The sequence below is a fragment of the Erpetoichthys calabaricus genome, chromosome 11 (genome assembly GCF_900747795.2).
Source record: "Erpetoichthys calabaricus chromosome 11, fErpCal1.3, whole genome shotgun sequence".
NCBI lineage: Eukaryota > Metazoa > Chordata > Cladistia > Polypteriformes > Polypteridae > Erpetoichthys > Erpetoichthys calabaricus.
Window position 1 is genome coordinate 43,174,696 of NC_041404.2, and position 14,644 is coordinate 43,189,339.

A 14,644-nucleotide genomic window follows, 5' to 3' on the forward strand; every position below is an offset into this window, starting at 1 on the left:
AGTGAACAGTGTCTGGTCAGTTATCTGAAGCAGATGGTAGGTAATTCTTGAATTTTGCACAGAATCATCATCGATTGCTATAATTTTTGTAACAAGATATCCTTCTTCGGCAAAGCTTGGTATTATCTCAGAGGCTACAGTGCCATGTGATCTCCAAGGAGAAACAATAATAGGAGAGTTATCATTTACATCAAGAACAGTTATGGTGACTGTTACACAGCTGCTCAATGGAGGATTGCCCGAGTCTATAGCCTCAACTCGGAACGTAAAAGATGTCTCCTTTTCATAATCAAAAGATTGCAGTGCATAAATATTCCCGTTCTCCTGGTTAATGGAAAACAGTTCTGACAATGTCTTATTTTCATGTTCACCTTTAAGAACTGAGTATTTAAGAACACTGTTTTCCTTTGCATCAGGGTCATTGGCAGTTAAAGTGCAAAGCAGGGATCCCGGGATGTTATTTTCTGAAACAGAAATTTTATAGTTATCGTATGAAAACAACGGTGGGTTATCGTTGACATCTATAAGATCTATGGTTATTTTTCTACGATTAGACAAAGGAGGAGTACCCTTATCCTTAACTATTATTGTTATATTGTAATTAGGATTCGTTTCCCGATCCATGGAACGTGATGTCAGAAGCGCGTAATAGTTATCCGTCGTCTGCTGAAGTTGAAAATCAAAATTCTCTAAGACATAACAGTCCACCTTTCCATTGTCCCCCGAGTCGAGATCCTTAATGCTGAAAAGAGCGATTTCTGTACCCAGGGGTACATTCTCCAGGACTGACGTCAAAATTGAAGTAATGATGATTTCTGGGTAGTTATCGTTGCTGTCCTTAACGTATATTATTATTTTACAGAGCCCTGCTAATGGACTAGGCCCGATGTCTCTTGCTTGAACATAAAATTCATAATATTTCATCTGTTCAAAGTCTAATGCTCCATTGACAGTGATTTCACCAGTTATAGGATGTAAAGAGAAAGGCTGAAGTATTTCTTGCGCAGTGTGTGCCTTAAATGAATATCTTAATTCTGCATTTCGTCCCTCGTCTTTGTCTGACGCTTTTAGTTTGGTAACAATTGTTCCTATTGCTGCATTTTCGATTACGTTCACTTCATAGATCTCTTTTTCAAACACTGGAGGATTGTCATTTGCATCAACAACAAACACCGTGATTTTAACAGAGCCTGACAATTGAGGGAATCCACAGTCCACGGCGGTTAACAATAAATTGTGTGATGCTTGTATTTCTCTATCTAATGTGTTCTTAATTACCAAATACACGACATGAGAACTATCTTTCCACGTGTCAAAATATGAATTTTCATTTAACGAGTAACTACATACCGTATTATTGCCAACATCGGGATCCTCGGCTTTCATCAGTAAAAATCTTTCCCCTTGCAAAGCAGATTCTGAAATGTTTACCTGAGTCGAGAGGTGGGAAAATTTCGGAGCGTTGTCGTTTACATCCAATATTTCCACTTCAATGCCGAATATCTGAAAGGGGTCTTTAATAACAGCCTCCATATTAATAGAGCAGTCCGGTTTAAATGCGCATATGAATTCCCTGTCGATTTTCTCCTTAATAAATAAAATTCCGTTTGACTCGTTAACATTCAAATATTGCTTCCAGGGACCGAAAGCAAGCTGTAGCTTCCTTTTAGACAGACTAGCAGCATTCAGCCCAATGTCTGAAGCTATATTGCCTATTACTGTTCCTTCTTCCATTTCTTCTTGTGTAGAATAACGAATATTCACACAATCAAATCGGCATATTGTAGAAAATACTATGAAAAGAAACAGTATATTATCCATATCCGAAAATAAAGAGAAACACAGCCTTTAAATGCAGAAGAGCACACAGGATTCGATATTTATGTTTAAAAAACAACACCTACGATGCATTCATCTGCCGAGTGAGAGGCTGCTAAAGATTTATTTTTTGGTAAAGAGCGACACTCCGTGGCTGAAATTTGTCATAACCTGAATTTTATATAAAAACAGTAGAACCTCTTCAAAACATTTTAGACCAATAAACAATAAACACATGTCTATGTTTTCTCTTTATATAGCCTATAGCTATTTTATGATAGCACTTATTGATTTTACCAAAGAAAATGCACAATAGTATTTACAAATATACAGTTTGACAGATGGAGTATTAATTCAAGGAAAACGAAAATAAATAAAGGTATTACAGTAGAAAAACAATAATACAATTAGTAATGGATTAGTATCTCAGTTCATATAAACATAAATGCAAACTCTAATATCAAGTGATCTAAAAAGTTATGACCCTGAACTTGAGAAACCAATTCTATTATGCTGATTTTGTAAACTGGTACAGATTAGCCTCTAAAAGAAGTTTCTAACTTCTTTTATTTATTCTTGATTCAGAAACAAGTCAATATAAGTTCAAAAACTACAAAATCAAACGTCATGCTATGATTGAATTACACCTTCAGAAATAATCTGTTGACGGGCCACTTAACGTCGTACACCTGAATGACTTACATGTGAATGGGCTGTAGAGTCCCATAGAAACTTCAACATCAACTACAGAAGAAATGTAGCCATTATTGTTAATGGAGAATTGAAGACTTATGGTGCAAGAGATAACAGATGCTATAGAGGTTAGTTATAAGTCAGATGAAGTTATCACTTATGAATACCAAAACACGAATAATATCAGTGTACTCTGAGTGTCCAAAATGGTGACTACTCACATTTACCATAACAATATCGAATGTTCCAAAGAGAATCTCAACCCGGTTAATTTTTACTTGGAAGAAATGGAAGCCTCATTTTATATTTGGAAATGATATTTAGATTGCCATTATGACGCAGAGTCCAAATAGCAACTGAAACAATGGAAGTATGACGATTCTTTATTATCAGAGAAGTTCAATGTCTAAGTCAGTCCTGGGAAAAATTATCTGCCTATGTTTTCGTGATGTTGAAAAAATCATCAATATTGGTTGCATGCCAAAGAAAGCTTCACATATAACCAGTCGATATTATGCTGATTTGTTTAGCAATTTATAGCAGGGAAAAATGTCATGGACATTGGTGACCATCTATGTTCTGCTTCAGAGAAATGATGCCACTCATACAGTATGGTTCAGTGGCTGCTATGTTAAAGTATGGATTCAGATAGATACCACATTCAAACTTTTCTTCTTCTACACTTAGGATATACAGAAGGTGTTTAACTATCCCCTGTACCCTAATCTGAAGGGCTGTTTCTATGGGGCATCCATTCAGCTACACAAAAGTGGTTTCAGAAAATAGAAAAAGTATTTTGTCTGAGTCGTATAGAAAGGGTTTGCGCACATTATATCAAAGGGTTAAGTGATCACAGGGAATATAATGAAAACTACAACTAGTTAATTTTACTGATTTTTCTTTTGATCAATTAGGTTCAAACATTTTTCATTACCCCTTATCTAATATTAAATTAAGATGAATGTAGTTTTTGTTTCTCATTAAAAATAAAAAAATAATGAACTGGAACAAAATACTAAAGCAAGATAAAGACAAATGTAAAGTGAGAATGAAAGTATAAGGACTTGTATAAGTTCATTGTTAATAGCATTTTTAAAATGTGACAACAAACATGTTTTGACCAGCTGTGCTGCCTATTGTATATAATAGACAGTAGAGCTGCTGTGTCTGTCTAGAAACAGTCTTTATGGGTACTGTGGTCTATCTAGAAAGTGTTTAAAAAACAATTAGGGAAAGAAGACAGAACAAATCTATAATAGTAAGAGCATTATCTGACTAAAATATTAGTATCTATCAGGCACATTTTATCTTAATTTCTTAAAAATTTCTTTACATTATATTTAGGAAATAATATAAAGTGCTATGTCTGCAAAAGAAACAACATTCTACTTTTAACTAGGGATTTTATTTTTTTCAATAAAATAAAAACATCACAGGTCAAGAAGTCACATAGAGATGAGCTGAAGAGATCTATAATTGTTTTTTGAAGATTAAAAATGCTATTAGGCCTTTTTAAAACAGCAAGACTGCAGGCCCAGATGGCTATAAAGCAGAATTACATTAAAAAAAAAAATTCTTTACTAAACCAGGCCCGTTACCGATGCCTCTGTCCATATTGTACTGACTGCACCTGGCGGCAACAGTTTAACGTAAGAAGGAACCAGGAGGTGGAATATGATTGTAATAATAATCAGGGTCTTAAACAGAAAGGCAGGAATTAAATAAACAAAGGCCTGGATGTGACACAAAATTGTAGAATGAGAAATATAGCAAAGAAGTAAAAAAAGCAGAATATTTAACATAGCCTAAGCCTACAAACAAGCCATGAAATAAAGTCAAAGAACACAAGTAAGCAGAGGTATCTTAATACTAACAGAAGAGCTTTTTGTTTGCTATGATTTATCTACAACCTTGAGCAATCAGAAAGTGTATAACACTGAACTTTATATCATCACAATAAAAAGTCAAAAGTCACACTCTCCTAATCATCCTTCCTAGCAAAAACATGGCAGAATTGCATCACCAAAAAAGCAAACAAAATGGCCCTGCAGAAAGACAAATTACCTCCAAAAATGTTCTAAATCAGAAAACCAATCTGACCATTTAATTCCAAGACATCTAAAACCACTGAAGTGATAGCCCCATTACTTTTAGAGGCCAAGATAAAGGATACAAAACTCCAGATCATGACACACATGAGCTAGAGAAATCGACCATTTTACCTAAAACACCATGCCAAACAATAATTGAAGCATTCATCTCCTCTAAATATTCTGCAGCATTTTAGAGATAGTCACATTTCAATTTTGGTAGACTGTATAAATGCCTGAGGGAAAATTGTCTGGAGGTCAGAGCCAGCCATTGTACAGAGCCCCTGGAGCAATGTTCAGGTTAAGGGCCTTGGCTCAAGGGCCCAAAAGAGTAGGGTCCCTTCTGGCTGTAATGGCATTTGAACCACAAAATTTCCAGATACCAGCTCAGATTCTTAGCCTCTGAGCCACCACTCTGCCCTCAGAGACACCTCTCCAAAAAATGTAAAATAAAATTTCAGAAAATAAATAGAATTTACCTATCATTGTAAAAGATTAATCAGTTGTCTGTGTGAAACATGGCATGAAACAAATGTACACATTTATGTTGACTCAGATTATGCTAATCATACCAGTGTAATACTGATTTGTGTGCTGTTTTATGATTTTGGAGTCTTTCCTTACACTTAAATGATCATTTCCACCTTCCTGCTCATTTTTAGATCTTTCTTCTTTGCTGACTAATTGCATCATCAGACCTGTCAAATATGATAGATGGCTAGAGTAAAATATGAGCAGTACTGCACATACAGTAGGTGATGTTCCCAACATCATCCATCCATCCATCCATTATCCAACTCGCTATATCCTAACTACAGGGTCACGGGGGTCTGCTGGAGCCAATCCCAGCCAACACAGGGTGCAAGGCAAGAAATAAACCCCGGGCAGGACGCCAGCCCACCACAGGGCGTGTTCCCAACACCTTTCAACACCTGTATCTCAGAATGGATGAATAGTAACTTTCTCAAATTAAATAAAGAAAAAAACGAAATCTTAGTGATTGGCAATAATGGATACAATGAGGCTATTAGAAATAAACTGGATGCATTAGGATTAAAAGTCAAAACGGAGGTAAAAAGCTTAGGGGTAACCGTTGATTGTAATCTGAATTTTAAATCGCATATTAATCAGATCACTAGGACAGCATTTTTTCACCTAAGAAACATAGCAAAAGTTAGACCTCTTATATCATCGAAAGATGCAGAGAAATTAGTTCATGCGTTTGTTTTCAGTCGGCTAGATTACTGTAACGCACTCCTCTCAGGACTACCCAAAAAAGACATCAATCGTTTGCAATTAGTGCAGAATGCAGCTGCTAGAATCCTTACCAGGAAAAGAAAATCCGAACACATTTCTCCAGTTTTGATGTCACTACACTGGTTACCTGTGTCATTCAGGATTGACTTTAAAATTCTGCTTATGGTTTATAAAGCTTTAAATAATCTCGCCCCGGCTTATATATCGGAATGTCTGACACCTTATATTTCAAATCGTAACCTCAGATCCTCAACTGAGTGTCTCCTTAGAATTCCAAGAGCAAAACTTAAAAGAAGTGGTGAGGCGGCCTTCTGCTGTTATGCACCTAAAATCTGGAATAGCCTGCCAGTAGGAATTCGCCAGGCTAATACAGTGGAGCACTTTAAAAAACTACTGAATACACATTATTTTAACATGGCCTTCTCATAACTTCACTGTAATTTAATCCTGATACTCTGTATATCCAATTCATTATAATAACTATTCATTCAAAATCTGTACTAACCCCTACTCTCTCTTCTGTTTCCTTTTCCGGTGTCCTGTTGGTGGTGGCGTGCGCCACCACCATCTACCCAAAGCACCATGATGTTCCAACAATGATGGATGGATTAAAAGCCAGAAGTCTGTATGACCATCAGCATCAAGTGACTCCATGAAAAACCCGAACTACAAAGAGGACTATTTCTTTTATGTTAGGTAGAATGCCCAGAGGGGACTGGGTGGACTCGTGGCCTGGAACCCCTACAGATTTTATTTTTTTCTCCAGCCTTCTGGAGTTTTTTTTTGTTTTTTCTGTCCACCCTGGCCATCGGACCTTACTCCTTTCTATGTTAATTAATGTTGTCTTATTTTAATTTCTTATTTTGTCTTTTATTTTTCTTCTCTTCATTATGTAAAGCACTTTGAGCTACTTTTTGTATGAAAATGTGCTATATAAATAAATGTTGTTGTTGTTGTTGTTCTGTATAATTAGAACTTACTACTTGGCTGATGCCTTTATCCAAGGATAAACAACATCTCAGATACAATTAGTTACATTTCTTTTGTTTTTCCAATTGGAGCCCAGGCAGGCAAAACAAAATAGTCACATAGTGTCAGTAGTGGGATTTCAACCCATTACCTCAGGCTTGAGGTCCAAAGTCCAAATCACTACACAACACTATAATAAAAAGTCAGACTACATCTTCACAAAGGAGGCCATCTTTTAAACAGAATTTATTTATAGCATAAATTGGTAATAACAAAATGCAACTGGTTGGAACACAATTCTTCAACGATTACAGCTCTTCAGAAATATCCTTCATTCTTTTTATATGCTTTAAACAGATGTGCAGTAAACAGAGTGTATCTGAGAAAACAAAATGTATTGTAATAAACACTAAGTGGGAAAACAGGTGCACCAGTCAGAACTGACAGTTCAGCACTTCCATTGTTCAGTGGTAAAAACAGAACACTGCACACGCTCCAATAGGAAATGTTCTATTCTTAAGGCTTCTGGGAATGTGTGTTAAACAACAAGCACGAGATCTGTGCAGCTTTCTATGTGAGACTACCTTACTAACACTTATTCAGGTTAGTCATTCTGGCGTTCTCTCTTTCAATGCTTTACTCACTCCTTGTTGTTGATGTCTTTTCCTTTCAGCACATTGTCCACTTCTGACTTATTTTCTCTGTGTGGACAACAACCTCTGACCTGTTAGTGGCATCACTTTTTAAACCCTCCATGACAAAAACATGGGTTGTGGTATCCCTGCATAAAGATCATTCCATAATGGCTGAAACAGTCTTTCTGGAACAGATCATTCCATAAAGGCACTACAACTGCAGATACTCATACATTATTAGTCTGCCTGCCTCCACAGCACACTGAATTCACAGAAATATTTTAATGTTATCTCATATTTCTAGGCACAACTGGCAGCAGCAAAAAAATGAGCAACAAACCCTTTCTTTTGTAACTGCAATACATATAGAGAGACACAAGTTGGCTGTTGTTTAATAATAAATATTAACATTCATACACTCTAAAAAGAAAAAAAGCGCTCTGTTTGATTTAAGGTAATTTTAGTAGTTGTAATGAACTATATTAATATGTTTGTTCACCTAACATAATTTTTTGCCTTACTTCAAATTGAAAAACCTTGCTGTCGCTTAATGTAACTTCTTCTATTTAGTCTAAAGCAAAAAAACGCTTTGGAGACCATGCCGGCTCCGACCCCTGTGATGTCACATCCGGGCTCTCACCAATTGCAGAAGACCTACCTGAGCCCGACCCCTTTGACTACACTTCCTGTCTCCCCCTTTAAAAGCCTCCACCTTTTCCCTATTCCCTCAGTTCTTTTTGGACTCGGTTTTGTGCACATCAGTGGTGTATTATGTTGAAAAGCAACTTTGCAGCCAGAAAACCAAATTATACGGGTGGCTGCCCCACACCTTTATACGACTCTGTCTTGAGTTTGTGACTATATATATATATACATTTTATGTATACTATATAATGTTATGTAATGTTGAAAATATAAGGTGTATTTAATATATGTATATATAATTATTTCAAATAGATATTTCATATATAATTTATAAACATTTTTTGTGAAAAGCTTATAAAATATATTGTGCATTTAATATGTATATATATATATGTATTTTTTGTGAAATGTTTGTTCTGAATATTTACAGAAAAAACATGTTCAAGGAATGATCAAAAAATTGATTTTTCTGTTGCAAATATTCAGTAATAAATTTAAAAGAGTTTTGCTATAGCTGGTTCGGTAACATTCACCACCATTAGATCAGTTTAAAAACATGTTTCATGTTTGAAGGCACTGTACAAAATGTAGCACTAATTAAAATAAATTTGCTTCCATTGTTTAAAGCAAAACATTGTTGTGGTTTGTTTTATTAAAAACAATTTCACCCTAACAAACAGTGAATTCAACACCATATAAAGAACATATTTAGTTGAGTCCAATTAAGAATTTACATAAGTTGGCATTACAGTGAATACAATAATGGATAAAATTTTAATTTGAGTTCATTCATCCATTATCCAACCTGCTATATCCTAACTACAGGGTGACGGGGGTCTGCTGGAGCCAATCCCAGGCAACACAGGGCATAAGGCAGGAAACAAACCCCGGGCAGGGCGTCAGCCCACCGCAATTAATTTGAGTTTTTAAAGAAATTTGGTTTGAGAAAAATACATTTTTTTGCTTTTATTCAAGTTTTTGAAAAGGTTAAAACAAACTCAAATGAATTAAGTTTACTCAAATACTTTTTAAAATTTGAAAGAAATCAATTAAATTGCTTGTTACCTTGTGAAGTAATTTATTTAGGTTGATCCAACAAAACATTTTTTACAGTGTATGATCTCTGTGCTAATCATTAAAAAAGGGTTACATATCCCTGCTAATTTCACATTTTGCAGCATTCATACCAGTGGTCCCCAAATACAAAATTATTCAACCAATATGCCTAAGAAAAAGCCTGCATGTTCCTTCAGTTCACTCTACCGTATATAGAAGATGTAACTTTAACAAACACTGCACAAGTGAATTGCATGGAAATTGACTTTATTCGGAATAAGGAGTTATTTTTATTTATTTTTTTTTTTAGAAATTGATTTGCATATTAAAAATGCTGACAGTGTTATTTTTATAAATATTTAAAAATAGTTCAGAATTACTGACTTAAAACATATAGTTCCTGTGGTGGGCTGGCACCCTGCCCGGGGTTTGTTTCGTGCCTTACGCCCTGTGTTGGCTGGGATTGGCTCCAGCAGATCCCCATGACCCTGTATATATAGGATATAGCGGGTTGGATTATGCATGGATGGATTATATAGTTCCCTCTTGACATTATACTAGGAGACCAAGCCATGGCTGATAGTAGCTAAGTGATTCCCAATTGATTATTTTTCCCCTACCAAGGATGGAGTTCAAAACTTTCAGCAAAGAATGTGCAGAATGACTTAGGTTGCAAGATAAATGTAAATCTCACTTTGCTTGTATGACTAAAAATGCAGTTATAATGCAATATGGGTAAATATTGCTAACCCAGCGTACATGTGCTTCATGTTTCTTTTAAAACCATCAAAAATATTCCTTAACAGTCTTACCTCCACTGGTGTTTGACACATGTCATTTATGGCTCCCTGTCCCAAGTTCCTCTCTAAACTGGAGATGATAAAGCCAGTTCCATCAGGTATGGACCGCCTCACAAGCATCTTTCCTTTCCTTGATTCCGCTAAAAGCACACTGTGCCAGTAGGCATCACTAGAAATCAGCGTTGAATTTGCAGGCAGTTCAGAGATCACTGAATTCCTTTGGTTGTAACAGTTTATGTTATGTGAAGATTTTTGGTTGTTTTGAACTGGACTGTGATGGCATTTAATACTTATAAGGATTATTAGAGTGAGAAGGAATATAAAAGAAACAACAGCTAGTCCAATAATCAAATACATATTTAAAGATAAAAAGTTATATGGCTCCATAATCTCATCATTGGAAGTTAGCAGACTTTCTGACTCTGGATCAAATCTTGATATGAATATTGTGACAGTCGATGAAAGAGAAGGACTTCCATTGTCCTTGGCCTGGATGACTAACCTTTGTTTGGATGAATCCCTATGGCCAAGACGTCTTCTGGTTCGAAGTTCACCATTGTATCGATCAAGGGTGAACAAGGTCTGGTCAGTAATTTGAAGCAGTTGGTAGGTAATTCGTGAATTTTGCACTGAATCCTCATCAATTGCTATTACTTTCGTAACTAGATATCCTTCTTCAGCAAAGCCAGGTATCATCTCTGAGGCTACAGAGCCATGTGGTCGCCAAGGAGAAACAATAATCGGAGTGTTATCATTTTCGTCAAGAACAGTTATGGTGACTGTTACACTGCTACTCAGAGGAGGATAGCCTGAGTCAATAGCCTCAACTCGAAATACAAAAGATGTGTCCTTTTCATAATCAAAAGATTGTAGTGCATAAATATTCCCATTGTTCTGGTTAATGGAAAATAATCTTAATGTCATATTGGTGTCTCCATCTTTCTGAAATGAATACTTAAGAACACTGTTTTCCTTTTCATCAGGGTCATTAGCAGTTATAGAACACAGCAGTGAACCAGGGATATTATTTTCTAAAACAGTAATTTTATATGAATCATATATAAACCGTGGTGGATTGTCATTTACATCAATTAGATTTATCAATATGGTTGTACTATTTGACAAAGGAGGGCTTCCTTTATCCTTAACTACTATGGTGATATTATATCTAGGATTGGTTTCTCGATCCATAGGCTCAGATGTCATAAGTGCGTAATAATTTTCTGTAGTCTGCTGAAGCTGAAAATCTGAATTCTCTGAAATATAACAGTCTACCTTTCCGTTTTCTTCACTGTCCAAATCCTTAACACTAAAAAGCGCTATTTCGGTACCTGGAGGGATATTCTCCAGGATTGACGTTATAATAGACCTAATGATAATTTCTGGAAAGTTGTCATTAATGTCTCGAACGTGTATTAATATTTTACAGTGTCCTGATATTGGATTTGGTCCAATGTCCGTTGCCTGAACGTAAAATTCGTAATATTTCACTTTTTCAAAGTCTAAAGTTCCACGGACTGTGATTTCACCAGTTTTTTCATGCAAAGAAAACGTTTCCCTTACGAGCTGTGCTGTGTGCGCATTAAATGAATATCTTAATTCAGCATTTAGGCCTTCGTCTTTGTCTGACGCTTTTAATTTAGTAACTATTACTCCTACTTCTGCATTTTCATTAACATTCACTTCATAAACGTGTTGATCAAAAATGGGAGCGTTATCATTTATATCAAGAACAATTACAGTGATATTAACAGACCCTGACAGTTTAGGGATTCCACAGTCAGTAGCGGTTAGGACTAAATTATGCATCGCTTGAATTTCTCTGTCTAACGCATTCTTAATTACCAAATACGCGAAATTCGACTCATCCGTATACACTTCAAAAAAAGGGTTTTCATTGAGTGAATAAGTACATACCGAATTATTTCCAACATCGGGATCCACAGCTTTCATTAGAAAAAATTTTTCAGCTTGCAAATCAGATTCCGATATATTTATTTGTGTCAAGTCCGATGGAAATTTAGGAGCGTTGTCGTTCACATCTAAAATTTCCACTTCAACGCCGAATATTTGAAAAGGGTCTTTAATGACAACCTCTGTATTAATTACGCATACACTTTTAAAGGCACATATAAATTCCCGGTCGATTTTCTCCTTAATGAATACATTGCCGTTCGACTCGTTAATATTTAAATATTCCTTCTCAGAACCCAAAGCAAGCTGAAGCTTCCTCTTAGATAGACTTGCAACATTAAGCCCAATATCAGAGGCCATATTTCCTATTATCGTTCCTTCTTCCATCTCTTCTGGTATGGAATAACGAATATTTAGGCAATCCATATTGCATATTTTGGTTAATAATAGAAAAATAAGCAGCATTTGTTCCATGTCCGTGTATGAAATGAAACTGCACCAAAGCGTAAGCAGGATGCGATGTTTATCGGCAATATTTAAAAAAAAAATAAGACCTTCATCTGCTCTTCTGCGTTGCTTGTAAGGTTTAAATTATTGGTAAAGTGCGACACTGTGAGGCTAAAATATAGCATAACTCCCTTTCGTGTAGATACCGTTTCAAAACACTGTTTCTTTATAAGTACAAATTACTGTTATTCTTTAATAAAAAAAAAACTCAAAATATGTGCTTTTCAGCAAAGTTTTCATGTGATATGGGGGTAATTTGTCAGAGGTTCTAATCTTAAACATCTGGCTTTTAAATTGTGGGTGATATGTGAAAAACACCGACTATTCTGCATTTAATTTACATATGAGTATTGCGTTATCATGTATCATTTAAATTCATTCTTTCACTCATTCAAGATTGTAGAAATTTTTGCAAATACATTAAAAATAAAAAACTGAAATATCACAGTAACAAAAGTATTCAGACCCTTTGCCCAGTACTTAGTTGAAGACCCTCTGGCAGTCATTGCAGTCTGTAGTCTTGTCGGGTTTGAAGTGACAAGCTTTACACACCTGGATTTGGAGATTCTCTGCCATTCTTCCCCACAGATCCTCTCAAGCTCTGTCATGTTGGATGGATGCCACCAGTGGACAGCTATTTTCATGTCTCTCCAGGCAGATGTTTGATTAGGTTCAAGTCTGGCCTCTTTCTGGGCCACTCAAGAACATTAACAGATTTGACCCTGACTTACTTTGTAGTTAGGGTCACATATTATGTGGTGAGATGGTTGGTGTGTTTAAAATTATGAAGGGATTTAGTACAGTGGATCGAGACTGTTATTTAAAAATTAGTTCATCAAGAACATGGGGACACGGTTGGAAAATCATTAAGGGTAAATGTCGCACAAACATTAGGAAATTTTTCTTTACACAGGGAACCATACACACTTGGAGTAAGATACCAAGTAGCTTGTTGGACATTTAAAACTTTAGGGACTTTCAAACCTAGACTTGATATTTTCTTAGAAGAATTAAGTGGATAGGACTGGCAAGCTTTGTTGGGCTGAATGGCCTGTTCTCATCTATATTGTTCCAATGTTCCAATGTCACTGTCCTAATGGAAGGTAAACCTTCAGCCCAGAGTTGTCTGGTGCAGGTTTTCATTAATGACATCTTTGGACTTTGCTCTTTTCGTCTTTCTCTCAAGCCTGACTAGTCTCCCAGTCTCTGCAGCTAAAAATCAACCCTACGTCATGATGACAGCAGCACTATGCTTCACCGATGGAATGATATTGCACAGGTGATGAGCATTATTACATGGTTTCCTCCAGATGTGATGCTTAGATGCAAGGGCGGAGTGGTGGCTCTGAGGCTAGGGATCTGCACTGGCAATCGGAAGGTTGCCGGTTCGAATCCCGTAAATGCCAATAGGGACTCTGCTCTGTTGGGCCCTTAAGCAAGGCCCTTAACCTACAATTGCTGAGCGCTTTGAGTAGTGAGAAAAGTGCTATATAAATGCAAAAAATTATTATTAGATTTAAGTCCAAACAGTTCAACCCTGGTTTCATCAAACCAAAAATCTAATTTCTTATAGTCTGTGAGACCTTTAAGTTCTTTTTTACAAACTTCAAGCAGGCTTAAATGTGTTGTCTGGCTACTATGCCATGAAGCCTAGCTTAGAGGAGTGTTATAGTAATGGTTGATCTTCTGAAGTGTCTATCATCTCCACAAAGTTTGTCAGGAGCTCATCCAGGGTGATCACTGGGTTCAAGGTCACTTCTCTTACAAAGGCCCTTCTCCCAAGATTACTCCAATTGGGCAAACTGCCAACTCTAAGATGAATCATGGTTGTTTTAACTTATTCTATTTAAGAATTATGGAAACCACTGTTTTCTTGGCAATGTTCAATGTTGGTGAAATTTTTTTTGGTAGTCTTTCTCAGACATGTGCCTCAACACAGTCTTGTCCATAAGCTCTGCAGGAAATCACTTTGATCTCATGGCTTGGTTTTTGCTCTGATACAGATTGTCATCTGTGGGGCCTTATATAGACAGATACATGCCTTTCCAAATTATGTGCAATCAATTGAATTGACCACATGTAAATTCCAAACAAGATGTAGTAACATACCAAAGATGAACAATAGAATGGGGTGCACCTGGACCAAATTTGAAGTTTCATAGTAATTAAGGGTCTGAATACTTCTGTCAAAGTGATATTTCAGTTTGTTTTTTTAAAAATAAATTTAGATAAGTTCTTAAAATCCTGCTTTCGCTTTGTC

The 14,644-nt window shown here is 36.1% G+C and overlaps 2 protein-coding genes across 17 annotated transcripts in view; both read right to left on the reverse strand.

Annotated features, from left to right (window-relative positions):
* LOC114661297 (protocadherin-10-like) overlaps positions 1-14,644 on the reverse strand; it is a 287,170-nt gene that overhangs the window by 73,431 nt on the left and 199,095 nt on the right. The gene's annotated exons all lie outside the window — the stretch shown is intronic.
* LOC127529617 (protocadherin beta-10-like) lies at positions 870-12,386 on the reverse strand. Its single transcript, XM_051933774.1, has 5 exons — positions 9,976-12,386; positions 3,168-3,270; positions 2,521-2,631; positions 1,351-1,793; positions 870-896 (listed from the first exon to the last, which is right to left on the reverse strand). The coding sequence occupies exons 1-5, from the start codon at positions 12,349-12,351 to the stop codon at positions 870-872; spliced, it is 3,060 nt and encodes a 1,019-aa protein (XP_051789734.1). The 5' UTR covers positions 12,352-12,386.

Coding starts and splice junctions, on each gene's coding strand:
- LOC127529617 (XM_051933774.1), bottom strand. CDS start 12,351: ATGGAACAAATGCTGCTTATTTTTCTATTATTAACCAAAATATGCAAT. Junction 3,271..9,975: donor TGTGTCAAACACCAGTGGAG/GTAAGACTGTTA, acceptor ACTTTTGTGTAG/CTGAATGGATGCCCCATAGA. Junction 1,794..2,520: donor ACTCTACAGCCCATTCACAT/GTAAGTCATTCA, acceptor TTCTTTTCATAG/TATTTTCTACAATATGCCGA.